This window comes from Amyelois transitella, chromosome 16 (genome assembly GCF_032362555.1).
Source record: "Amyelois transitella isolate CPQ chromosome 16, ilAmyTran1.1, whole genome shotgun sequence".
Lineage (NCBI taxonomy): Eukaryota > Metazoa > Arthropoda > Insecta > Lepidoptera > Pyralidae > Amyelois > Amyelois transitella.
This window is the reverse complement of record NC_083519.1, coordinates 3,410,249-3,437,879: the sequence shown is the minus strand read 5'-3', so window position 1 is coordinate 3,437,879 and position 27,631 is coordinate 3,410,249. Positions and strand designations below refer to the sequence as shown.

At 33.7% G+C, this 27,631-nt stretch overlaps 5 protein-coding genes across 5 annotated transcripts in view; 4 read left to right on the top strand and 1 right to left on the bottom strand.

Moving 5' to 3' along the window:
* The window catches only part of LOC106136029 (large ribosomal subunit protein bL34m), a 135,731-nt gene that overhangs the window by 47,853 nt on the left and 60,247 nt on the right, over positions 1-27,631 (top strand). The window lies entirely within an intron of this gene.
* Positions 1-27,631, bottom strand: part of LOC106136049 (putative RNA-binding protein EEED8.10) — an 89,079-nt gene that overhangs the window by 32,166 nt on the left and 29,282 nt on the right. The window lies entirely within an intron of this gene.
* LOC132902657 (protein ENL-like) lies at positions 222-3,372 on the top strand. Its single transcript, XM_060948615.1, has 4 exons — positions 222-280; positions 558-748; positions 1,127-1,860; positions 1,951-3,372. The coding sequence occupies exons 1-4, from the start codon at positions 222-224 to the stop codon at positions 3,370-3,372; spliced, it is 2,406 nt and encodes an 801-aa protein (XP_060804598.1).
* On the top strand, positions 7,669-10,819 carry LOC132902656 (protein ENL-like). Its single transcript, XM_060948614.1, has 4 exons — positions 7,669-7,727; positions 8,005-8,195; positions 8,574-9,307; positions 9,398-10,819. The coding sequence occupies exons 1-4, from the start codon at positions 7,669-7,671 to the stop codon at positions 10,817-10,819; spliced, it is 2,406 nt and encodes an 801-aa protein (XP_060804597.1).
* Positions 20,387-23,537, top strand: LOC132902655 (protein ENL-like). Its single transcript, XM_060948612.1, has 4 exons — positions 20,387-20,445; positions 20,723-20,913; positions 21,292-22,025; positions 22,116-23,537. Exons 1-4 carry the CDS (start codon positions 20,387-20,389, stop codon positions 23,535-23,537), a joined length of 2,406 nt encoding a protein of 801 aa, XP_060804595.1.

The window sequence follows — 27,631 nt, the reverse complement described above, 5'->3', positions numbered from 1 at the left end:
CTCAGGTGTAGGGATAAATATTTTTGAGTGTTGGTAACACTGAAATCGGGTCTGTCGCACAGAGTCGCACTCATTCTCGAGTTGAAGCTTGCTACGTGAAGTGATACGAACGATTCTCTGTACGGCGCTCGACATAATTTCATTGCACGGTTATAGTGATTGTGGAAGTTATACTATATAGAACTTTACTAGATAAAAAGTATAATAAGTTGTGAAAGAATATGTCGCAGTTCAGGAATGACGGTTGTAATAAAATTACACCAGATGTAACATTTTGCCGGTAAGTACTTATTTTTCATTTAATTGTTTTCGATTTCACTTACTCACTATTTTTAACCCCCGACGGAAAAAGAGGGGCGTTATTAATTTGACTTGTCTGTCGGTCTGTGTGTCTGTCTGTCATCAAAGATCACAAACGGATGAAGCGATTTCAATTCAGTTTTTTTTTTTGATTAACCCTTATAATGTCCTTTTTATAAATATCGTACTTATGTTAGTTTCCTTCTGAACATTGTTCACTGTTCGTTTTGTACTGACGCTTTTTCTTTAATTTTCAGACCAACAAAGAATGCAGTTAAAGTGAATTTTGAAATTGGTCATGTGCCCACATTGCGCTCTAAGGAAACGCCCGAAGGATTCACCCATGATTGGGAAATTTTCGTGCGCGGGCAAGAAGGTGCCGATATAAGTCACTTTGTGGAAAAAGTTGTGTTCAACCTTCACAGTTCTTTTCATAAGCCTAAAAGAGGTAAGATTATTTTATTTTATTTTTTTAACTTTACCTTTCACTAGCTGCGCCCTGGGTCTTCACTCCCGTGGGCACTTCGGAATAAAAAGTACTTATCATTTTATTCTAGATTATATTCTACCTGTGTACCTAATTTCATCAAAATCTTTTCATTTTAAACTTTCGCATTTATAATTATTCTTCAATCAATTTTGGACCAAAATATATTTTTTTAAATACGTGTGTATGTATGTTTGTATCGCGATAACTTTCGAAGCGTTGATCTAATTATCTGAATCTGTCAATGAAAATTTTAAGTTCATGAATTTTATACTTGCATCGTTTTGTTTTAAGCTTATTCGAAATTTATTTCTTAACTATTTCATTTTTATTTTTCAGTTGTCAAACAACCACCATTCTCTCTCAAGGAGTCCGGTTATGGTGGGTTCGTAATTCCCATTGATATTTTTCTGAAGAATAAACAAACACCCAAGAAGATATCATTTATGTATGACCTGACTCTGGACAATAGTGGAGTTCTCAAAGACAGATATGTATTCCAAAACCCAAATAATGAATTCAAAAACAAATTGTTGAAAGGAGGTGGAATGTATGTACCTAATAACTCCTTCTACTTAAACCCAGACCAGGAGAATAAATGTATAGATAAAATCAGAGATAATAAGCCCCGAACGGTCAGTAAACCTAAAATGCAATTGAATAATGTTAAAGAACAAAAGGCTCAACAACAGAAGGAGATAACTCAGAAAATATCTAGTTTTGAGGCTTTATTTGGAACACCTATCCTAATATCTCCTAAAGTCTCCTCAGATCACGAAAATGTAGTGAAAAATGCGGCTATAGTAGCCGAACCGAGAAAAAAAGAATGTTCAAATTCTGATAAAAAGTTAAAAAATGAAAATTACAAAAAAGGTAAATCGGAAAAATTAAAGACAAAGGAAGAAAAAGAGAAACCTAAAATGCAATTGAATAATGTTAAAGAACAAAAGGCTCAACAACAGAAGGAGATAACTCAGAAAATATATAGTTTTGAGGCTTTATTTGGAACACCTATCCTAATATCTCCTAAAGTCTCCTCAGATCACGAAAATGTAGTGAAAAATGCGGCTATAGTAGCCGAACCGAGAAAAAAAGAATGTTCAAATTCTGATAAAAAGTTAAAAAATGAAAATTACAAAAAAGGTAAATCGGAAAAATTTAAGACAAAGGAAGAAAAAGAGAAACCCAAGCCAGTTAAAAATACGGCCACATTGAAAATTGTTAAGAAAAAATCTTCAATTTCTGATAAAACGTCAAGACATGGCTACAAAGCTAGATCAGAAAAAATAAAGGTAAAACAAGATAAAGAAAAGCCAAAGAAAAATACGGCTACAGTGGCCAAACTCGATAAGAAAGAAATATCAAAATCTGACTATAAAGATGCCAAACCAGAAAAAATCAAAAGTCTAAGCGGAAAACGTGGACCAACAAATGAAAAATCCAATAAAAAGAGTAGTGACAGGCCATCTTCGCCGGAGCCGGCGAAAAAAAGATGTGTCAGTCCAGTGAGAAAACCGCCCAGCCCCCCTCCAAGCCAACCTCGACCAAGTAGTGCATCCAGCTTTAAGTTTTCTAAGAAAGAAAACAAAGGAAGTAAAAGGAAAGCTGCAGACGAGGAAGAGGAAAGCAGAAAAATGGCTAAAATAGACACAGATGCTCCACATAATACGAATAGTGGTTCTGAAACCAGTGAGTCATTTTGCTGTGACTTGGCCGTGTTGGATCGCTTCACAGTGCTGCATGGTGTTACCAGTACCCTCTGTGAGGATGCTGAGCCTGGGAATCTGACTCCTGAGTACATGGAGCAGCTGCGAGACCTGCAAGAGCGGATCATGACCATCGATAATAATGAAGAACTTGAACGAGTGGTCAATTTGATAGCAGAAACTAAACGGTATGAAGTTACTTCTGACACATTAGACGTCGACTTGTGTTTGTTGGATCGCTCCACAGTGCAACAGCTGTTACTACTAGTTCTAGGCTCTAGTAAAGAAAGAAAAAGTAGTGGTTCTGCATTTGTAGAGACCAAAGTCCAAGAGAATGGTGTTTTCAGTAGCCTCGGTGAGAATGCTGAGCCTGGGGATATGTCTCCTGGGTACGTGGGGCAGCTGCGTGATCTGCAAGAGCAGATCATGACCATTGATAATAACGAAGAGCTTGAACAAGTGGTCAATTTGATAGCAAAAAGTATACGGTATGAAGTTACTACTGACACATTAGACTTCGACTTGTGTTCGTTGGATCGCTCCACAGTGCAGCAGATTATGCTACTAGTAGGCTCTAGTAAGAAAAGAAAAAGTAGTGGTTCTGCATTAGTGGAGACCAATGTCCAAGAAAATGATGTTTTCAGTAGCCTCGGTGAGAATGCTGAACCTGGGGATCTGTCTCCTGAGTACATGGAGCAGCTGCGTGACCTGCAAGAACAGATCATGAACATCGAAAATAATGAAGAACTTGAACGAGTGGTCAATTTGATAGCAGAAACTAGACGGTATCAAGTTACTACTGACACATTGAACATCGACTTGTGTTCATTGGATCGCTCCACAGTGCAACAGCTGTTACTACTAATAAAGTCCAGTTAAGAAAAAAATAATAAGCGTGAGGAGGTGAATCTAAAACCAGTTGCAGTGATTGAACGAATGGAAATCCATGTTCCAACAGAAACATTTTAGAATCCTCCACCAAAACCACATAAGCATAGACCATCTCCTAAATAAGAACCCGAGCTAGCTCGAGCCCCACAATCTCAAGAAGAGAAGGCAAGGAAGCATGAGGACAAATCTTCTAAGAAGAAAAGAGAAACGACGTAAAGGGAAAGCTGCAGAAGAGGAAGAGGAAAGCAGAAAAGACAGGGTGAAGCAATTTTTCTGTGACTTGGTCACAAATAGTAGGATGTTAGCTAAAATTAAAATTCGGACACTGGGACTATTTTTACCAACCCTTAGCATTTACTTCCAAATTGTTGATTGTACAGAATCACAAGGTGTAGACTGTTCCGCTTGTATTGTAAATAAAAGTTATATATAATTTAAAGAGCTATACTCGTGAGAGGAAATGAAGTGTGTATAATATAATAGCTAGGAATAATCTTGTTAACCATATTTTATTCTATTACGAGTATATACAATACACTGTTAATAGTCCCGATCTCAATTTAAAGCGAAATACTGTTTTTAGGCATATAAAGCAAATACTGCTCATACACTGTTATTTTATGTTCACATTAACTTTAATGTATATATATTTTTTTCATTATTATAATGTAAGTTTAAATTTAGAGTTTTTAATAAGCTTCCGGAAAATCAAGCGAAAGATAAAGGAACACTGTGTTTGTAAGTTGTATAAGTTGTAAGAGTTAACATTAGGTAGTACGAAAGTAATTAATTTTAATTGGAACTATGTATGAGACCTACACCTAGAATAATATGTGCAATTGCTGTTATTATATATATTAATAATTTAAATTTAAATAACTGTTCCCATGGACAATAAATGCAATGAGGTTAATTTTCAACTTCACTTTTAGATGATAATATGCATTTTGTTAAGCATTTCACTCAAAATTATTTTAAGCCATAACATATAATCAATTCTAGCCCTTACAGGGTAGACAGTCTTTTGAAAAGACTTTAAAAATTAGTTTTAATCATATTGATGAAATTTTATAAGTAACAAAAATGTGCTTATTATAACTGAGTATTGGTTATATGTATTTACCAATGGGTTGACTGTTAAACGGTTTATATTTTTTATTACCTACCTAATCTAGTCTTAAGAACTATTTTTAATAAAAATTAACAAATGTAATGCTTTTGTTTTATTTCCGGTAATAATTGCGTTGTTATGAACATTGCAATCTATCCTAATAAAGTAACGACATCATTAGCCTCTTATATATTGATGACTATACATTGTCCAAACGTTGTACTTAAGTTGCCGGTGCGATTTCTCACGACAATCAATTTCATCACGACATCCTAAAATCTTAACATCGAATGTCCCATATTTTCAACATCGTTTTAAACCCCCGACGGAAAAAGAGGGGTTTTTAATTTGACGTGTCTGTCTGACTATCTGTGAAATCATAGCTCACAAATGAATGAAGCAATTTAATTTTATTTATTTTTTAAATTAAATTAAATTAATTACTAGCTGTCCCGGCAAACGTTGTTTTGCCATAAAAATAATATATAAGTAATTTCTATGTAAAAAGAAAATTAAGAATGGACAACCCTTATCACTAAAGGGTATGGAAAAGAGATGTTGGCCCATTCCCAGACTCAATATGCTCACAAAATTTCATGAGAATCGGTTAAGCTGTTTCGGAGGAGTACGGGAACAGACATAGTGACACGACAATTTTATATATGTATATGATATGAATATTTGTGTATTTTGTACAGCGGTTAAATAGACATAAAATTGGCATGGTAGATAATATTTTATTTTAAATACTATGTTTATGCGAACACATGTAATATTTTGCCTAAACTGCAATTTTTAGAAGATTTTAATCATAAGGTTTGATATTTAAATTTCAAAGTTTAAAACAGTTGTGTTGTATCTACATAAAAGCTATTATTTACCGTGCACTAAAACTTCTACATGCAGATGAGTGATACGATGAATCATAATGACATGCGGTCTTGAACTTTGAAATAAAGAAAAAAATATTTCCGTCGTTCGTTATCGCACAAATACTTTTATTACCTGCCAGCTGTTGCCCGTGGATTCGCTCACACGCACATTGTTGTTTATAGCAAACCCTAATAAAACAGTATTTTTCCTGGAGAAAGGAAATCCTATAAGTGTTCACTACGCTGTCTTAGCAACAAAGACGCTAAATTATTAAATTGCTTTTCCTGTGGTTTAACTCTGCACATTGTCTTTCATAAACAACCCCTCGGGAACATTCCTTTTTTCCAGGATGACAGATACCTTAGGCTCGGCGCCCATTATCGGCATCGGCAAGGAAAAGGGATTTTAGGTGGCAAATAGCAATAAACTATAACATAATGGCAATCAAGTAGATATTTCCGTGATATGTGGTCGTAATAACAAAAATACCGCTTCGGTATGCTTTAGTTTGTTACTACATTATACATCTGAAAACTAATTTATATATAATACCTAACTAATTTATAAACATATGTTTTGAAAGCTACTTCATCCGAAATTGATTTATAGCTAATGGTGGAATATTTTTTTTTATTTAGTTTGGTATCTTTGGCTATTACCCCTCTCAAACATACAAACTAACAACCGCTTTTAGAATAGAATGATTTATTTTCAAAATTGGATACAATTCTAATTTATATAGATTTTAAATAGCTAATTTCCGGTAGTGGAATGACTCATACTAATGGAATGGTTGTTGCAAGAGATTCAAACACAAAGTAACACATATTAACTAATTAAAAAAAAACCCTATCACACCAAGAAAAAAAGGTTGGCTAAATTAGTTTACGAGTACCTTAAAGACTACCTAATAACTACATTTTCTACTATAAAACTTTAATTATTCATGGAAAATTAAATATTTAGAACTAGTATTACCGATAACTTATCAAAGTTTAAATCCAAAATCAGTGTTATTATACTCTTGTAGCAAGCTACTGAACCCTAAATTGCAAGTCGCTCGACCTGCACAAGGATAATATATCACACTATTTCTTGTGTAACTCAATTTAAAATCCCGTCCCAATTAATAATAAAATGTGAAAGTATTGTATATTTCGCCTTAATTCATAAATTACTAATAGTATGGAGTATAGAAAAAGAAGATTAAGGGTGGTTTCGAGAAGACCACGCGTAAGTTCTATATAATACCTACTAGCTATTCCGGCAAACGTTGTTTTGCCATATAAATAACTTTTAAGTAATTTCTAGTTCAATAAAATGCCGTGTGGTTCCCGGCACCAATACAAAAAAGAATAGCACTAAATTATAAGAAAACCTGTCACACCTATGTTGGCTTAATAAGTTTACGAGTAAAAGACGACCAACTGTATTTTCAACTATAAAACTTTAAATCATTCCATGGAAAATATTTATGACAGGGCTAGGAATGGCTTAACATTACATTTTTCAATCTTTAATGTTTACCGCAGATGAAACAGGTATAGGCAGAGTGAGTAGATAAGACAATCGATCGACGAATCGATCGAGTCCACGCACATCGGGCACGGTTGCCAACTTAGGGGTTTTCCCCCAAATTTAGGGGTAAATGAGTAGGATGGGATTTTTTTAGGGATTTTATATGTTTAGGGGTATTCTTAGTTTTTCTAAATATCTAATTCTGTATTTCTGAATATAATAGAACTATTCAATCATTAAATTTTTTTTACCGACGTATGACTAGACTCGTACTGGTGGGCATCTAGTCTAGTGTTATTTTCTAGTATCGGCAGTATTGCTTCCTAACGGAATGGTGGATCATGCTCTATATTTAATACATCTTCAAAAATGTTAAATTTTTATAATGTCAATAGGTATACATGATTTTAAAAATGTGGACTCTTCAGAAGAAATTGATATAATGTATAACGTTTTAGATAATTAATAAATAAAGAAAATTAATTAATATTACTTTTATTTCAAATTTATATTATTTTTATTAAATATATTTCTTGGGAAGGCTATTTTAGGGTGTTTTGACTCAGGTGTAGGGATAAATATTTTTGAGTGTTGGTAACACTGAAATCGGGTCTGTCGCACAGAGTCGCACTCATTCTCGAGTTGAAGCTTGCTACGTGAAGTGATACGAACGATTCTCTGTACGGCGCTCGACATAATTTCATTGCACGGTTATAGTGATTGTGGAAGTTATACTATATAGAACTTTACTAGATAAAAAGTATAATAAGTTGTGAAAGAATATGTCGCAGTTCAGGAATGACGGTTGTAATAAAATTACACCAGATGTAACATTTTGCCGGTAAGTACTTATTTTTCATTTAATTGTTTTCGATTTCACTTACTCACTATTTTTAACCCCCGACGGAAAAAGAGGGGCGTTATTAATTTGACTTGTCTGTCGGTCTGTGTGTCTGTCTGTCATCAAAGATCACAAACGGATGAAGCGATTTCAATTCAGTTTTTTTTTTTGATTAACCCTTATAATGTCCTTTTTATAAATATCGTACTTATGTTAGTTTCCTTCTGAACATTGTTCACTGTTCGTTTTGTACTGACGCTTTTTCTTTAATTTTCAGACCAACAAAGAATGCAGTTAAAGTGAATTTTGAAATTGGTCATGTGCCCACATTGCGCTCTAAGGAAACGCCCGAAGGATTCACCCATGATTGGGAAATTTTCGTGCGCGGGCAAGAAGGTGCCGATATAAGTCACTTTGTGGAAAAAGTTGTGTTCAACCTTCACAGTTCTTTTCATAAGCCTAAAAGAGGTAAGATTATTTTATTTTATTTTTTTAACTTTACCTTTCACTAGCTGCGCCCTGGGTCTTCACTCCCGTGGGCACTTCGGAATAAAAAGTACTTATCATTTTATTCTAGATTATATTCTACCTGTGTACCTAATTTCATCAAAATCTTTTCATTTTAAACTTTCGCATTTATAATTATTCTTCAATCAATTTTGGACCAAAATATATTTTTTTAAATACGTGTGTATGTATGTTTGTATCGCGATAACTTTCGAAGCGTTGATCTAATTATCTGAATCTGTCAATGAAAATTTTAAGTTCATGAATTTTATACTTGCATCGTTTTGTTTTAAGCTTATTCGAAATTTATTTCTTAACTATTTCATTTTTATTTTTCAGTTGTCAAACAACCACCATTCTCTCTCAAGGAGTCCGGTTATGGTGGGTTCGTAATTCCCATTGATATTTTTCTGAAGAATAAACAAACACCCAAGAAGATATCATTTATGTATGACCTGACTCTGGACAATAGTGGAGTTCTCAAAGACAGATATGTATTCCAAAACCCAAATAATGAATTCAAAAACAAATTGTTGAAAGGAGGTGGAATGTATGTACCTAATAACTCCTTCTACTTAAACCCAGACCAGGAGAATAAATGTATAGATAAAATCAGAGATAATAAGCCCCGAACGGTCAGTAAACCTAAAATGCAATTGAATAATGTTAAAGAACAAAAGGCTCAACAACAGAAGGAGATAACTCAGAAAATATCTAGTTTTGAGGCTTTATTTGGAACACCTATCCTAATATCTCCTAAAGTCTCCTCAGATCACGAAAATGTAGTGAAAAATGCGGCTATAGTAGCCGAACCGAGAAAAAAAGAATGTTCAAATTCTGATAAAAAGTTAAAAAATGAAAATTACAAAAAAGGTAAATCGGAAAAATTAAAGACAAAGGAAGAAAAAGAGAAACCTAAAATGCAATTGAATAATGTTAAAGAACAAAAGGCTCAACAACAGAAGGAGATAACTCAGAAAATATATAGTTTTGAGGCTTTATTTGGAACACCTATCCTAATATCTCCTAAAGTCTCCTCAGATCACGAAAATGTAGTGAAAAATGCGGCTATAGTAGCCGAACCGAGAAAAAAAGAATGTTCAAATTCTGATAAAAAGTTAAAAAATGAAAATTACAAAAAAGGTAAATCGGAAAAATTTAAGACAAAGGAAGAAAAAGAGAAACCCAAGCCAGTTAAAAATACGGCCACATTGAAAATTGTTAAGAAAAAATCTTCAATTTCTGATAAAACGTCAAGACATGGCTACAAAGCTAGATCAGAAAAAATAAAGGTAAAACAAGATAAAGAAAAGCCAAAGAAAAATACGGCTACAGTGGCCAAACTCGATAAGAAAGAAATATCAAAATCTGACTATAAAGATGCCAAACCAGAAAAAATCAAAAGTCTAAGCGGAAAACGTGGACCAACAAATGAAAAATCCAATAAAAAGAGTAGTGACAGGCCATCTTCGCCGGAGCCGGCGAAAAAAAGATGTGTCAGTCCAGTGAGAAAACCGCCCAGCCCCCCTCCAAGCCAACCTCGACCAAGTAGTGCATCCAGCTTTAAGTTTTCTAAGAAAGAAAACAAAGGAAGTAAAAGGAAAGCTGCAGACGAGGAAGAGGAAAGCAGAAAAATGGCTAAAATAGACACAGATGCTCCACATAATACGAATAGTGGTTCTGAAACCAGTGAGTCATTTTGCTGTGACTTGGCCGTGTTGGATCGCTTCACAGTGCTGCATGGTGTTACCAGTACCCTCTGTGAGGATGCTGAGCCTGGGAATCTGACTCCTGAGTACATGGAGCAGCTGCGAGACCTGCAAGAGCGGATCATGACCATCGATAATAATGAAGAACTTGAACGAGTGGTCAATTTGATAGCAGAAACTAAACGGTATGAAGTTACTTCTGACACATTAGACGTCGACTTGTGTTTGTTGGATCGCTCCACAGTGCAACAGCTGTTACTACTAGTTCTAGGCTCTAGTAAAGAAAGAAAAAGTAGTGGTTCTGCATTTGTAGAGACCAAAGTCCAAGAGAATGGTGTTTTCAGTAGCCTCGGTGAGAATGCTGAGCCTGGGGATATGTCTCCTGGGTACGTGGGGCAGCTGCGTGATCTGCAAGAGCAGATCATGACCATTGATAATAACGAAGAGCTTGAACAAGTGGTCAATTTGATAGCAAAAAGTATACGGTATGAAGTTACTACTGACACATTAGACTTCGACTTGTGTTCGTTGGATCGCTCCACAGTGCAGCAGATTATGCTACTAGTAGGCTCTAGTAAGAAAAGAAAAAGTAGTGGTTCTGCATTAGTGGAGACCAATGTCCAAGAAAATGATGTTTTCAGTAGCCTCGGTGAGAATGCTGAACCTGGGGATCTGTCTCCTGAGTACATGGAGCAGCTGCGTGACCTGCAAGAACAGATCATGAACATCGAAAATAATGAAGAACTTGAACGAGTGGTCAATTTGATAGCAGAAACTAGACGGTATCAAGTTACTACTGACACATTGAACATCGACTTGTGTTCATTGGATCGCTCCACAGTGCAACAGCTGTTACTACTAATAAAGTCCAGTTAAGAAAAAAATAATAAGCGTGAGGAGGTGAATCTAAAACCAGTTGCAGTGATTGAACGAATGGAAATCCATGTTCCAACAGAAACATTTTAGAATCCTCCACCAAAACCACATAAGCATAGACCATCTCCTAAATAAGAACCCGAGCTAGCTCGAGCCCCACAATCTCAAGAAGAGAAGGCAAGGAAGCATGAGGACAAATCTTCTAAGAAGAAAAGAGAAACGACGTAAAGGGAAAGCTGCAGAAGAGGAAGAGGAAAGCAGAAAAGACAGGGTGAAGCAATTTTTCTGTGACTTGGTCACAAATAGTAGGATGTTAGCTAAAATTAAAATTCGGACACTGGGACTATTTTTACCAACCCTTAGCATTTACTTCCAAATTGTTGATTGTACAGAATCACAAGGTGTAGACTGTTCCGCTTGTATTGTAAATAAAAGTTATATATAATTTAAAGAGCTATACTCGTGAGAGGAAATGAAGTGTGTATAATATAATAGCTAGGAATAATCTTGTTAACCATATTTTATTCTATTACGAGTATATACAATACACTGTTAATAGTCCCGATCTCAATTTAAAGCGAAATACTGTTTTTAGGCATATAAAGCAAATACTGCTCATACACTGTTATTTTATGTTCACATTAACTTTAATGTATATATATTTTTTTCATTATTATAATGTAAGTTTAAATTTAGAGTTTTTAATAAGCTTCCGGAAAATCAAGCGAAAGATAAAGGAACACTGTGTTTGTAAGTTGTATAAGTTGTAAGAGTTAACATTAGGTAGTACGAAAGTAATTAATTTTAATTGGAACTATGTATGAGACCTACACCTAGAATAATATGTGCAATTGCTGTTATTATATATATTAATAATTTAAATTTAAATAACTGTTCCCATGGACAATAAATGCAATGAGGTTAATTATCAACTTCACTTTTAGATGATAATATGCATTTTGTTAAGCATTTCACTCAAAATTATTTTAAGCCATAACATATAATCAATTCTAGCCCTTACAGGGTATACAGAGTCTTTTGAAAAGACTTTAAAAATTAGTTTTAATCATATTGATGAAATTTTATAAGTAACAAAAATGTGCTTATTATAACTGAGTATTGGTTATATGTATTTACCAATGGGTTGACTGTTAAACGGTTTATATTTTTTATTACCTACCTAATCTAGTCTTAAGAACTATTTTTAATAAAAATTAACAAATGTAATGCTTTTGTTTTATTTCCGGTAATAATTGCGTTGTTATGAACATTGCAATCTATCCTAATAAAGTAACGACATCATTAGCCTCTTATATATTGATGACTATACATTGTCCAAACGTTGTACTTAAGTTGCCGGTGCGATTTCTCACGACAATCAATTTCATCACGACATCCTAAAATCTTAACATCGAATGTCCCATATTTTCAACATCGTTTTAAACCCCCGACGGAAAAAGAGGGGTTTTTAATTTGACGTGTCTGTCTGACTATCTGTGAAATCATAGCTCACAAATGAATGAAGCAATTTAATTTTATTTATTTTTTAAATTAAATTAAATTAATTACTAGCTGTCCCGGCAAACGTTGTTTTGCCATAAAAATAATATATAAGTAATTTCTATGTAAAAAGAAAATTAAGAATGGACAACCCTTATCACTAAAGGGTATGGAAAAGAGATGTTGGCCCATTCCCAGACTCAATATGCTCACAAAATTTCATGAGAATCGGTTAAGCTGTTTCGGAGGAGTACGGGAACAGACATAGTGACACGACAATTTTATATATGTATATGATATGAATATTTGTGTATTTTGTACAGCGGTTAAATAGACATAAAATTGGCATGGTAGATAATATTTTATTTTAAATACTATGTTTATGCGAACACATGTAATATTTTGCCTAAACTGCAATTTTTAGAAGATTTTAATCATAAGGTTTGATATTTAAATTTCAAAGTTTAAAACAGTTGTGTTGTATCTACATAAAAGCTATTATTTACCGTGCACTAAAACTTCTACATGCAGATGAGTGATACGATGAATCATAATGACATGCGGTCTTGAACTTTGAAATAAAGAAAAAAATATTTCCGTCGTTCGTTATCGCACAAATACTTTTATTACCTGCCAGCTGTTGCCCGTGGATTCGCTCACACGCACATTGTTGTTTATAGCAAACCCTAATAAAACAGTATTTTTCCTGGAGAAAGGAAATCCTATAAGTGTTCACTACGCTGTCTTAGCAACAAAGACGCTAAATTATTAAATTGCTTTTCCTGTGGTTTAACTCTGCACATTGTCTTTCATAAACAACCCCTCGGGAACATTCCTTTTTTCCAGGATGACAGATACCTTAGGCTCGGCGCCCATTATCGGCATCGGCAAGGAAAAGGGATTTTAGGTGGCAAATAGCAATAAACTATAACATAATGGCAATCAAGTAGATATTTCCGTGATATGTGGTCGTAATAACAAAAATACCGCTTCGGTATGCTTTAGTTTGTTACTACATTATACATCTGAAAACTAATTTATATATAATACCTAACTAATTTATAAACATATGTTTTGAAAGCTACTTCATCCGAAATTGATTTATAGCTAATGGTGGAATATTTTTTTTTATTTAGTTTGGTATCTTTGGCTATTACCCCTCTCAAACATACAAACTAACAACCGCTTTTAGAATAGATCCTCTTCGTCCGTGACTGTGGTTGTGAGCAGACGTGTTGCTGTTAATTTGAGTTTTAATCTCTTAAAGTACAGACGATTTTATCTACTATTCTTTGTGTGTTAAGTGCGAATCTCCCGTAATAGCGGTAAATATTAAATTACTCCATTCATTTGCTCGCGGTGTACTGTGTGCTATTGTGGCTGCGCGGGGACCTACTTCACCTTCCCTGCGATAAGAGACAGTTGCTATTTTTCGTCTCCCTCTGCGCGACGCGACGAGTCGCTTCGTTCGCTACTATTCACTCAGCGCATACAAGATTCCGCGCGGTTCGGTCTCTGAGGGTTCGGTGCACTGCTACGTCATCTGTCAGTGTCACTTGTGTTTATATTTGTCACTGTCAATTAAATTTATTGTTATGGCAAAAAGAATGGATACCAATTTAAACAAATCACTATCTGACACAGATGTGGACCGAATAGGACTTCAAGGCGAATCTATATCAAACACACCACCAAATAATAATTATGTTATGACGAGATCAAAGAGAAGGAGAGAAGATGATGCCAATTGCGATTTGTCTGCATTCAGAGAAGAAATGCTAAATATGTACGCTACCTTGCTCGACACCCAAAAGAAGGAATTTAGAAAACATTCGGATTCACTACAGGAAATTCAGAAATCAACTTCCAATATTGAGACCTTAATCTCGTTTTTGTCCGAACAAAATGAAGAATTTAAAATGAAAATTGAAACTTTAGAAAAGAAAAGAAAAGAAGATCAAACATATATTGCAATGCTGGAGGATAGACTGGAGGGTATGCAGCAGGACGGCAGGAAGGCTAACTTCGAGATGAAAAACGTTCCCAATAAGCCGAATGAATCAAAGGATGATTTGGTAAATATGGTAGTTAACCTGTCGAACACAGTGGGCTCCACGATAAATAAATCGTATATTCGTGACATTTACAGAGTGCGAAGTAAAAATAGCAAAACCAAAAATTCACCAATTATTGTAGAAACCACCTCGACGCTTATTAAGAACGATTTACTAAGGTCATGTAAAGCATTTAACTTAAAACAAAAGACAAAACTATCTGCGAAACATGTGGGATTCCACACGGATGAAGATATACCGATTTTTATTTGTGAGCAGCTGACGGCTAAAGCGGCGCGTCTTTATTTTCTTTCACGTGACCTTGCAAAATCAAAGTCATATAAGTTTTGCTGGACTGCCTATGGCAAAGTGTATATTCGAAAAGATGAACATTCACCTGTAATTTCGATAAAATATGAACAGCAAATCCAAAACCTACTAAATAATGATTGACTATGTGTATTGATTTTTATGTGTGCCTTCTTGTTGTGTTCCGTTGTTCCTTGCATATGTTGTACTTGTTACTTCAACCGTTTATGCCAGTTTGAAAACATATGTACACAGAATTATTACCTACAGAACTTGAATTCTAATGGAAGTATAGGTTTTGTGACAGATATGTCTGACTTTATTATACTTATTTTACCTAAAATAATAAAACACAGTTTGAAAATTAATGTTGGAAAAATATTTCTCATTTTGCCTATGTTGTTTGATAACTTAAACAATAGATTGAATCGCTATGTGTACACATATATGATGTATTATCCTATGTATGTTTCAAATATATATTTATATAATTGCATATCCTTGTATCATATGTATAAATACTATAGTATAACTTTCTATTATATATTTGTACTAAGTAACATCTATAACCTGTTTTATGCAGCTATGGACTTACCTACTAATTATTACTTCTTGATGTATACACTGTTCCAAATTAACCACTATCATTTGAAAATACTCAGACCACCTACTTATAATTATGGGTGAACAAACACTGGGCAACAATCATATAGCTCAAACTATTACAGATATGGACAATTTAGTATTTGCAAACACAATCTCATGCGATTTAACAGATTTGGAAAAACACTGCAAAGTCAATAAAACTGATCTTACTGTAGTTGCGCAAAATATCTGTAGCATCTATTGCAATTTTGATGATTTTATGTTAAACTTATCTTCACTTTCCTTCGATTCTGACGTAATAATCCTCACTGAATGCCGCCTTGCTTCGAATAAACCCATACCCCAATTAAATAATTATATTTCTAAATCTTCTACAGCATGTATAAATCAGAACGATGGTGTCGTCATCTATGCAAAATCTTCATTAAAACCCAAAATAACTGAAGTAAAACTTAATAATGCATCATGTCTACAGATTGATATACAAAATAAAATAATACTGGGAATTTATCGCTCCCCATCATTTTCAAATCCTGAGAATTTTATTAACTCTTTAAGTCATCATTTAACTAAGATCAAATCTTCTAATAACATTGTTATTGCAGGAGACATAAACATAAATCTCCTACCCAAACCGAATGAATGCCTACATGTCATAAATAATAGGATGTCCTACCTCAATATGCTCTCAACTCATGGTATATTACCGGGTCATATCCTACCCACTAGAGAAAAAAGTTGTATTGATCATTTTATGCTTAAAACTAACCAGAAAAAACATTCTGCTTTTATAGCAATACTTAATACATCAATTACAGACCACAAAACAACAATTTTGTCCATCTCCAAAATAAAAAATAACTTAACTGCACAAAAATCATTAACTAAAATCAATTTTGAAAACGCGCGAAAATATTTACAAAATAAAAATTTATCAAATTTATTACTTTGCTCGGACCCTAATCTTATTACTGATACCCTAATTCATACTATAATTGAATCTATTAAAGCTAACACTTCTACTATAAATATTGCTAAAAATCAACGCACAGTAAAACCGTGGATGACTAAAGGTATCTTAAGGTGTATTCATAATAGAAACAAACTACAGAAACACTATAAAAATGATCCTGAAAATATCACTAAAAAAGTTACATTTTCAAGGTATAGAAATTTTCTAAATAACTTAATTAAAAAAACTAAAAGAAAATACGAGAGGAACTTAATAACTGATACGGTCAAAAATAGTAAATTGCTTTGGAAAAATATAAAAATTATAACACATACTAACAAATACAGTAGCTCCAACACAGAACTATCCAATATGAGACCGACCCCTCGTGATTCAGCAAATTTCATAAATGACTTTTTTACAAATATTGGTAAAAACTTAGCCAGAGATATCCAATCAACTACTAGTACAGATCATATTAATCATTATCTTAAATCCTTACCTGGTCAACCTCAATCTTTTGCTTTGATGAAAGCGGACTTAACAGAAATTGAAACTATTGTTAGTAACTTAAAGCCTGACTGTGCTCCTGGATGGGACAATATATCGACAAGATTCTTTCAGTTCATATATAATGATATATCACCTATCATCATCCACCTAGTTAATATATCCTTTGAGACGGGCAGATTCCCAACTATTCTTAAAATATCCGTTGTAACACCTGTGCACAAGGGTGGGGATGGTGATGACGTCAATAATTACAGACCAATCTCGGTTATTTCAGTCTTAGCAAAAATTTTTGAAAAATTATTAAATTTCAGACTTATTAATTATCTTGATAAATATAACATATTATCAAAGTCTCAATTTGGCTTCAGAAACGGAATATCAACGGAAGATGCGGTTGAATCGCTCACCTCAACAGTTATTAATAACATAGACAATGGTACTAAATGTATATCTTGTTTTATAGACCTAAAAAAGGCATTTGACACTGTATCAATTCCTATCCTTTTGTATAAATTAGAAAAAAATGGTATTAGGGGAACGCAACTAGCTTTATTCAGGGATTATCTTTCTGGACGTACTCAAAGAGTGAAAATTGGTGGCTGCGTTATCAGTGAAAGCACAGAAGTTACCTACGGTGTACCTCAAGGTAGTGTGCTAGGTCCCACACTTTTCCTCATCTACATAAATGACCTGTGTAACATGTCACTTAAAAATGGAAATATTTTCACATATGCTGATGATACGGCTATCGTTTTTACTGGTTCTGATTGGTGGGATGTACGTCAAAATTCAGAGGAGGGTATGAGTAGGGTGGCTGAATGGCTGAAATTGAATCTTCTAACTTTAAATATGTCTAAAACTAATTACATTTGTTATTCCATAAATAAAAAAACGCAACCTCCCCAGAATTATAACTTTAAAATCCACACTTGTGATAAATCTAATTTTGACAACTGTATCTGCCCCTCCATAACCAGAGTCGCACAGACTAGATACTTGGGTGTTATCGTCGACGAGCGGCTATCTTGGTATCCTCAATTAGTGCAGGTTGCATCCAGAATCCGCAAGTTCGTTTGGTTGTTCAAAACCCTGCGGCATATTGCATCTAAAATAATTCTAAACAATATTTACGTTGCATTGACTCAATCAATTATCACCTATTGTATTCGCGTCTGGGGTGGTGCTTTGAAGACTCGCTTTTTAGAGTTGGAAAAGGCCCAAAGAACTTTACTAAAAGTAATGTACTTCAAGAAGCGTCGGTATCCGACTGTTGAACTGTATCAATTTGGTGACTTGCTCACAGTCAGAAAATTATATATTCTTGCATTGATACTAAAAAAACATAAAACCCTACCCTATACTCTTGATATTGCTGGGAGAGGTAGGAGAAGAGTTACGGCTGTTGCAAATATCCCTACAGTTAATACTCAATTCGCAAGGACACAGCTTGACTCTCGGGCTGCTACTATTTATAACAAAATTAATAAAGAATTATATATCTATAATAAATCATATGTACAGTGTAAGTCTATGCTCACAACATGGTTAAAATCAAAAACTTATGATGAACTGGAGAAGTTCATCACCTAAACTAGCACATATATGTGTACTCACTTTATATTCTTATTTATGTACGTACTGTATAATCTTATCTAATTATTCTATGTTATCATATTAAGTATCTTATGTAGTATATGTATCTGTATTATGTATGTATATATATGAATATTCAAATTTATGTATATTTCATTCCTTCTATTTATGTATATGTATGAGTGTATGGAAATTTGGATTTGATGTTTGAAGTTGAATGTTTAATTAAGTTCAAAGTGCTTTCAATCAAACATTTATTAAGCTTAAGTTTGTTAACAGTTTATTTAGTAGTAATAATAATTGCTATGTTATGAAAGAGCGGTGCCTCCTGGCACAAGCAAAATTTGCTTAAAAGGAGACTCCGACAACTTGTGTTATGTACTTACCTTTGGTTACCTAAATAAACATTTTTATTTTTTATTTTTTTTTTTTTTAATAGAATGATTTATTTTCAAAATTGGATACAATTCTAATTTATATAGATTTTAAATAGCTAATTTCCGGTAGTGGAATGACTCATACTAATGGAATGGTTGTTGCAAGAGATTCAAACACAAAGTAACACATATTAACTAATTAAAAAAAAACCCTATCACACCAAGAAAAAAAGGTTGGCTAAATTAGTTTACGAGTACCTTAAAGACTACCTAATAACTACATTTTCTACTATAAAACTTTAATTATTCATGGAAAATTAAATATTTAGAACTAGTATTACCGATAACTTATCAAAGTTTAAATCCAAAATCAGTGTTATTATACTCTTGTAGCAAGCTACTGAACCCTAAATTGCAAGTCGCTCGACCTGCACAAGGATAATATATCACACTATTTCTTGTGTAACTCAATTTAAAATCCCGTCCCAATTAATAATAAAATGTGAAAGTATTGTATATTTCGCCTTAATTCATAAATTACTAATAGTATGGAGTATAGAAAAAGAAGATTAAGGGTGGTTTCGAGAAGACCACGCGTAAGTTCTATATAATACCTACTAGCTATTCCGGCAAACGTTGTTTTGCCATATAAATAACTTTTAAGTAATTTCTAGTTCAATAAAATGCCGTGTGGTTCCCGGCACCAATACAAAAAAGAATAGCACTAAATTATAAGAAAACCTGTCACACCTATGTTGGCTTAATAAGTTTACGAGTAAAAGACGACCAACTGTATTTTCAACTATAAAACTTTAAATCATTCCATGGAAAATATTTATGACAGGGCTAGGAATGGCTTAACATTACATTTTTCAATCTTTAATGTTTACCGCAGATGAAACAGGTATAGGCAGAGTGAGTAGATAAGACAATCGATCGACGAATCGATCGAGTCCACGCACATCGGGCACGGTTGCCAACTTAGGGGTTTTCCCCCAAATTTAGGGGTAAATGAGTAGGATGGGATTTTTTTAGGGATTTTATATGTTTAGGGGTATTCTTAGTTTTTCTAAATATCTAATTCTGTATTTCTGAATATAATAGAACTATTCAATCATTAAATTTTTTTTACCGACGTATGACTAGACTCGTACTGGTGGGCATCTAGTCTAGTGTTATTTTCTAGTATCGGCAGTATTGCTTCCTAACGGAATGGTGGATCATGCTCTATATTTAATACATCTTCAAAAATGTTAAATTTTTATAATGTCAATAGGTATACATGATTTTAAAAATGTGGACTCTTCAGAAGAAATTGATATAATGTATAACGTTTTAGATAATTAATAAATAAAGAAAATTAATTAATATTACTTTTATTTCAAATTTATATTATTTTTATTAAATATATTTCTTGGGAAGGCTATTTTAGGGTGTTTTGACTCAGGTGTAGGGATAAATATTTTTGAGTGTTGGTAACACTGAAATCGGGTCTGTCGCACAGAGTCGCACTCATTCTCGAGTTGAAGCTTGCTACGTGAAGTGATACGAACGATTCTCTGTACGGCGCTCGACATAATTTCATTGCACGGTTATAGTGATTGTGGAAGTTATACTATATAGAACTTTACTAGATAAAAAGTATAATAAGTTGTGAAAGAATATGTCGCAGTTCAGGAATGACGGTTGTAATAAAATTACACCAGATGTAACATTTTGCCGGTAAGTACTTATTTTTCATTTAATTGTTTTCGATTTCACTTACTCACTATTTTTAACCCCCGACGGAAAAAGAGGGGCGTTATTAATTTGACTTGTCTGTCGGTCTGTGTGTCTGTCTGTCATCAAAGATCACAAACGGATGAAGCGATTTCAATTCAGTTTTTTTTTTTGATTAACCCTTATAATGTCCTTTTTATAAATATCGTACTTATGTTAGTTTCCTTCTGAACATTGTTCACTGTTCGTTTTGTACTGACGCTTTTTCTTTAATTTTCAGACCAACAAAGAATGCAGTTAAAGTGAATTTTGAAATTGGTCATGTGCCCACATTGCGCTCTAAGGAAACGCCCGAAGGATTCACCCATGATTGGGAAATTTTCGTGCGCGGGCAAGAAGGTGCCGATATAAGTCACTTTGTGGAAAAAGTTGTGTTCAACCTTCACAGTTCTTTTCATAAGCCTAAAAGAGGTAAGATTATTTTATTTTATTTTTTTAACTTTACCTTTCACTAGCTGCGCCCTGGGTCTTCACTCCCGTGGGCACTTCGGAATAAAAAGTACTTATCATTTTATTCTAGATTATATTCTACCTGTGTACCTAATTTCATCAAAATCTTTTCATTTTAAACTTTCGCATTTATAATTATTCTTCAATCAATTTTGGACCAAAATATATTTTTTTAAATACGTGTGTATGTATGTTTGTATCGCGATAACTTTCGAAGCGTTGATCTAATTATCTGAATCTGTCAATGAAAATTTTAAGTTCATGAATTTTATACTTGCATCGTTTTGTTTTAAGCTTATTCGAAATTTATTTCTTAACTATTTCATTTTTATTTTTCAGTTGTCAAACAACCACCATTCTCTCTCAAGGAGTCCGGTTATGGTGGGTTCGTAATTCCCATTGATATTTTTCTGAAGAATAAACAAACACCCAAGAAGATATCATTTATGTATGACCTGACTCTGGACAATAGTGGAGTTCTCAAAGACAGATATGTATTCCAAAACCCAAATAATGAATTCAAAAACAAATTGTTGAAAGGAGGTGGAATGTATGTACCTAATAACTCCTTCTACTTAAACCCAGACCAGGAGAATAAATGTATAGATAAAATCAGAGATAATAAGCCCCGAACGGTCAGTAAACCTAAAATGCAATTGAATAATGTTAAAGAACAAAAGGCTCAACAACAGAAGGAGATAACTCAGAAAATATCTAGTTTTGAGGCTTTATTTGGAACACCTATCCTAATATCTCCTAAAGTCTCCTCAGATCACGAAAATGTAGTGAAAAATGCGGCTATAGTAGCCGAACCGAGAAAAAAAGAATGTTCAAATTCTGATAAAAAGTTAAAAAATGAAAATTACAAAAAAGGTAAATCGGAAAAATTAAAGACAAAGGAAGAAAAAGAGAAACCTAAAATGCAATTGAATAATGTTAAAGAACAAAAGGCTCAACAACAGAAGGAGATAACTCAGAAAATATATAGTTTTGAGGCTTTATTTGGAACACCTATCCTAATATCTCCTAAAGTCTCCTCAGATCACGAAAATGTAGTGAAAAATGCGGCTATAGTAGCCGAACCGAGAAAAAAAGAATGTTCAAATTCTGATAAAAAGTTAAAAAATGAAAATTACAAAAAAGGTAAATCGGAAAAATTTAAGACAAAGGAAGAAAAAGAGAAACCCAAGCCAGTTAAAAATACGGCCACATTGAAAATTGTTAAGAAAAAATCTTCAATTTCTGATAAAACGTCAAGACATGGCTACAAAGCTAGATCAGAAAAAATAAAGGTAAAACAAGATAAAGAAAAGCCAAAGAAAAATACGGCTACAGTGGCCAAACTCGATAAGAAAGAAATATCAAAATCTGACTATAAAGATGCCAAACCAGAAAAAATCAAAAGTCTAAGCGGAAAACGTGGACCAACAAATGAAAAATCCAATAAAAAGAGTAGTGACAGGCCATCTTCGCCGGAGCCGGCGAAAAAAAGATGTGTCAGTCCAGTGAGAAAACCGCCCAGCCCCCCTCCAAGCCAACCTCGACCAAGTAGTGCATCCAGCTTTAAGTTTTCTAAGAAAGAAAACAAAGGAAGTAAAAGGAAAGCTGCAGACGAGGAAGAGGAAAGCAGAAAAATGGCTAAAATAGACACAGATGCTCCACATAATACGAATAGTGGTTCTGAAACCAGTGAGTCATTTTGCTGTGACTTGGCCGTGTTGGATCGCTTCACAGTGCTGCATGGTGTTACCAGTACCCTCTGTGAGGATGCTGAGCCTGGGAATCTGACTCCTGAGTACATGGAGCAGCTGCGAGACCTGCAAGAGCGGATCATGACCATCGATAATAATGAAGAACTTGAACGAGTGGTCAATTTGATAGCAGAAACTAAACGGTATGAAGTTACTTCTGACACATTAGACGTCGACTTGTGTTTGTTGGATCGCTCCACAGTGCAACAGCTGTTACTACTAGTTCTAGGCTCTAGTAAAGAAAGAAAAAGTAGTGGTTCTGCATTTGTAGAGACCAAAGTCCAAGAGAATGGTGTTTTCAGTAGCCTCGGTGAGAATGCTGAGCCTGGGGATATGTCTCCTGGGTACGTGGGGCAGCTGCGTGATCTGCAAGAGCAGATCATGACCATTGATAATAACGAAGAGCTTGAACAAGTGGTCAATTTGATAGCAAAAAGTATACGGTATGAAGTTACTACTGACACATTAGACTTCGACTTGTGTTCGTTGGATCGCTCCACAGTGCAGCAGATTATGCTACTAGTAGGCTCTAGTAAGAAAAGAAAAAGTAGTGGTTCTGCATTAGTGGAGACCAATGTCCAAGAAAATGATGTTTTCAGTAGCCTCGGTGAGAATGCTGAACCTGGGGATCTGTCTCCTGAGTACATGGAGCAGCTGCGTGACCTGCAAGAACAGATCATGAACATCGAAAATAATGAAGAACTTGAACGAGTGGTCAATTTGATAGCAGAAACTAGACGGTATCAAGTTACTACTGACACATTGAACATCGACTTGTGTTCATTGGATCGCTCCACAGTGCAACAGCTGTTACTACTAATAAAGTCCAGTTAAGAAAAAAATAATAAGCGTGAGGAGGTGAATCTAAAACCAGTTGCAGTGATTGAACGAATGGAAATCCATGTTCCAACAGAAACATTTTAGAATCCTCCACCAAAACCACATAAGCATAGACCATCTCCTAAATAAGAACCCGAGCTAGCTCGAGCCCCACAATCTCAAGAAGAGAAGGCAAGGAAGCATGAGGACAAATCTTCTAAGAAGAAAAGAGAAACGACGTAAAGGGAAAGCTGCAGAAGAGGAAGAGGAAAGCAGAAAAGACAGGGTGAAGCAATTTTTCTGTGACTTGGTCACAAATAGTAGGATGTTAGCTAAAATTAAAATTCGGACACTGGGACTATTTTTACCAACCCTTAGCATTTACTTCCAAATTGTTGATATTACAGAATCACAAGGTGTAGACTGTTCCGCTTGTATTGTAAATAAAAGTTATATATAATTTAAAGAGCTATACTCGTGAGAGGAAATGAAGTGTGTATAATATAATAGCTAGGAATAATCTTGTTAACCATATTTTATTCTATTACGAGTATATACAATACACTGTTAATAGTCCCGATCTCAATTTAAAGCGAAATACTGTTTTTAGGCATATAAAGCAAATACTGCTCATACACTGTTATTTTATGTTCACATTAACTTTAATGTATATATATTTTTTTCATTATTATAATGTAAGTTTAAATTTAGAGTTTTTAATAAGCTTCCGGAAAATCAAGCGAAAGATAAAGGAACACTGTGTTTGTAAGTTGTATAAGTTGTAAGAGTTAACATTAGGTAGTACGAAAGTAATTAATTTTAATTGGAACTATGTATGAGACCTACACCTAGAATAATATGTGCAATTGCTGTTATTATATATATTAATAATTTAAATTTAAATAACTGTTCCCATGGACAATAAATGCAATGAGGTTAATTATCAACTTCACTTTTAGATGATAATATGCATTTTGTTAAGCATTTCACTCAAAATTATTTTAAGCCATAACATATAATCAATTCTAGCCCTTACAGGGTATACAGAGTCTTTTGAAAAGACTTTAAAAATTAGTTTTAATCATATTGATGAAATTTTATAAGTAACAAAAATGTGCTTATTATAACTGAGTATTGGTTATATGTATTTACCAATGGGTTGACTGTTAAACGGTTTATATTTTTTATTACCTACCTAATCTAGTCTTAAGAACTATTTTTAATAAAAATTAACAAATGTAATGCTTTTGTTTTATTTCCGGTAATAATTGCGTTGTTATGAACATTGCAATCTATCCTAATAAAGTAACGACATCATTAGCCTCTTATATATTGATGACTATACATTGTCCAAACGTTGTACTTAAGTTGCCGGTGCGATTTCTCACGACAATCAATTTCATCACGACATCCTAAAATCTTAACATCGAATGTCCCATATTTTCAACATCGTTTTAAACCCCCGACGGAAAAAGAGGGGTTTTTAATTTGACGTGTCTGTCTGACTATCTGTGAAATCATAGCTCACAAATGAATGAAGCAATTTAATTTTATTTATTTTTTAAATTAAATTAAATTAATTACTAGCTGTCCCGGCAAACGTTGTTTTGCCATAAAAATAATATATAAGTAATTTCTATGTAAAAAGAAAATTAAGAATGGACAACCCTTATCACTAAAGGGTATGGAAAAGAGATGTTGGCCCATTCCCAGACTCAATATGCTCACAAAATTTCATGAGAATCGGTTAAGCTGTTTCGGAGGAGTACGGGAACAGACATAGTGACACGACAATTTTATATATGTATATGATATGAATATTTGTGTATTTTGTACAGCGGTTAAATAGACATAAAATTGGCATGGTAGATAATATTTTATTTTAAATACTATGTTTATGCGAACACATGTAATATTTTGCCTAAACTGCAATTTTTAGAAGATTTTAATCATAAGGTTTGATATTTAAATTTCAAAGTTTAAAACAGTTGTGTTGTATCTACATAAAAGCTATTATTTACCGTGCACTAAAACTTCTACATGCAGATGAGTGATACGATGAATCATAATGACATGCGGTCTTGAACTTTGAAATAAAGAAAAAAATATTTCCGTCGTTCGTTATCGCACAAATACTTTTATTACCTGCCAGCTGTTGCCCGTGGATTCGCTCACACGCACATTGTTGTTTATAGCAAACCCTAATAAAACAGTATTTTTCCTGGAGAAAGGAAATCCTATAAGTGTTCACTACGCTGTCTTAGCAACAAAGACGCTAAATTATTAAATTGCTTTTCCTGTGGTTTAACTCTGCACATTGTCTTTCATAAACAACCCCTCGGGAACATTCCTTTTTTCCAGGATGACAGATACCTTAGGCTCGGCGCCCATTATCGGCATCGGCAAGGAAAAGGGATTTTAGGTGGCAAATAGCAATAAACTATAACATAATGGCAATCAAGTAGATATTTCCGTGATATGTGGTCGTAATAACAAAAATACCGCTTCGGTATGCTTTAGTTTGTTACTACATTATACATCTGAAAACTAATTTATATATAATACCTAACTAATTTATAAACATATGTTTTGAAAGCTACTTCATCCGAAATTGATTTATAGCTAATGGTGGAATATTTTTTTTTATTTAGTTTGGTATCTTTGGCTATTACCCCTCTCAAACATACAAACTAACAACCGCTTTTAGAATAGAATGATTTATTTTCAAAATTGGATACAATTCTAATTTATATAGATTTTAAATAGCTAATTTCCGGTAGTGGAATGACTCATACTAATGGAATGGTTGTTGCAAGAGATTCAAACACAAAGTAACACATATTAACTAATTAAAAAAAAACCCTATCACACCAAGAAAAAAAGGTTGGCTAAATTAGTTTACGAGTACCTTAAAGACTACCTAATAACTACATTTTCTACTATAAAACTTTAATTATTCATGGAAAATTAAATATTTAGAACTAGTATTACCGATAACTTATCAAAGTTTAAATCCAAAATCAGTGTTATTATACTCTTGTAGCAAGCTACTGAACCCTAAATTGCAAGTCGCTCGACCTGCACAAGGATAATATATCACACTATTTCTTGTGTAACTCAATTTAAAATCCCGTCCCAATTAATAATAAAATGTGAAAGTATTGTATATTTCGCCTTAATTCATAAATTACTAATAGTATGGAGTATAGAAAAAGAAGATTAAGGGTGGTTTCGAGAAGACCACGCGTAAGTTCTATATAATACCTACTAGCTATTCCGGCAAACGTTGTTTTGCCATATAAATAACTTTTAAGTAATTTCTAGTTCAATAAAATGCCGTGTGGTTCCCGGCACCAATACAAAAAAGAATAGCACTAAATTATAAGAAAACCTGTCACACCTATGTTGGCTTAATAAGTTTACGAGTAAAAGACGACCAACTGTATTTTCAACTATAAAACTTTAAATCATTCCATGGAAAATATTTATGACAGGGCTAGGAATGGCTTAACATTACATTTTTCAATCTTTAATGTTTACCGCAGATGAAACAGGTATAGGCAGAGTGAGTAGATAAGACAATCGATCGACGAATCGATCGAGTCCACGCACATCGGGCACGGTTGCCAACTTAGGGGTTTTCCCCCAAATTTAGGGGTAAATGAGTAGGATGGGATTTTTTTAGGGATTTTATATGTTTAGGGGTATTCTTAGTTTTTCTAAATATCTAATTCTGTATTTCTGAATATAATAGAACTATTCAATCATTAAATTTTTTTTACTGACGTATGACTAGACTCGTACTGGTGGGCATCTAGTCTAGTGTTATTTTCTAGTATCGGCAGTATTGCTTCCTAACGGAATGGTGGATCATGCTCTATATTTAATACATCTTCAAAAATGTTAAATTTTTATAATGTCAATAGGTATACATGATTTTAAAAATGTGGACTCTTCAGAAGAAATTGATATAATGTATAACGTTTTAGATAATTAATAAATAAAGAAAATTAATTAATATTACTTTTATTTCAAATTTATATTATTTTTATTAAATATATTTCTTGGGAAGGCTATTTTAGGGTGTTTTGACTCAGGTGTAGGGATAA

Excerpts from the sequence above, each read along its gene's own strand:
- LOC132902656 (XM_060948614.1), top strand. The coding sequence starts at position 7,669 with ATGTCGCAGTTCAGGAATGACGGTTGTAATAAAATTACACCAGATGTA. Across the intron at positions 7,728-8,004 it reads CCAGATGTAACATTTTGCCG|ACCAACAAAGAATGCAGTTA; the intron begins GTAAGTACTTAT and ends TTTAATTTTCAG. Across the intron at positions 9,308-9,397 it reads TAGTGAAAAATGCGGCTATA|ACAAAGGAAGAAAAAGAGAA; the intron begins GTAGCCGAACCG and ends GAAAAATTTAAG.
- LOC132902655 (XM_060948612.1), top strand. The coding sequence starts at position 20,387 with ATGTCGCAGTTCAGGAATGACGGTTGTAATAAAATTACACCAGATGTA. Across the intron at positions 20,446-20,722 it reads CCAGATGTAACATTTTGCCG|ACCAACAAAGAATGCAGTTA; the intron begins GTAAGTACTTAT and ends TTTAATTTTCAG. Across the intron at positions 20,914-21,291 it reads TTTTCATAAGCCTAAAAGAG|TTGTCAAACAACCACCATTC; the intron begins GTAAGATTATTT and ends TTTATTTTTCAG.
- LOC132902657 (XM_060948615.1), top strand. The coding sequence starts at position 222 with ATGTCGCAGTTCAGGAATGACGGTTGTAATAAAATTACACCAGATGTA. Across the intron at positions 281-557 it reads CCAGATGTAACATTTTGCCG|ACCAACAAAGAATGCAGTTA; the intron begins GTAAGTACTTAT and ends TTTAATTTTCAG. Across the intron at positions 749-1,126 it reads TTTTCATAAGCCTAAAAGAG|TTGTCAAACAACCACCATTC; the intron begins GTAAGATTATTT and ends TTTATTTTTCAG.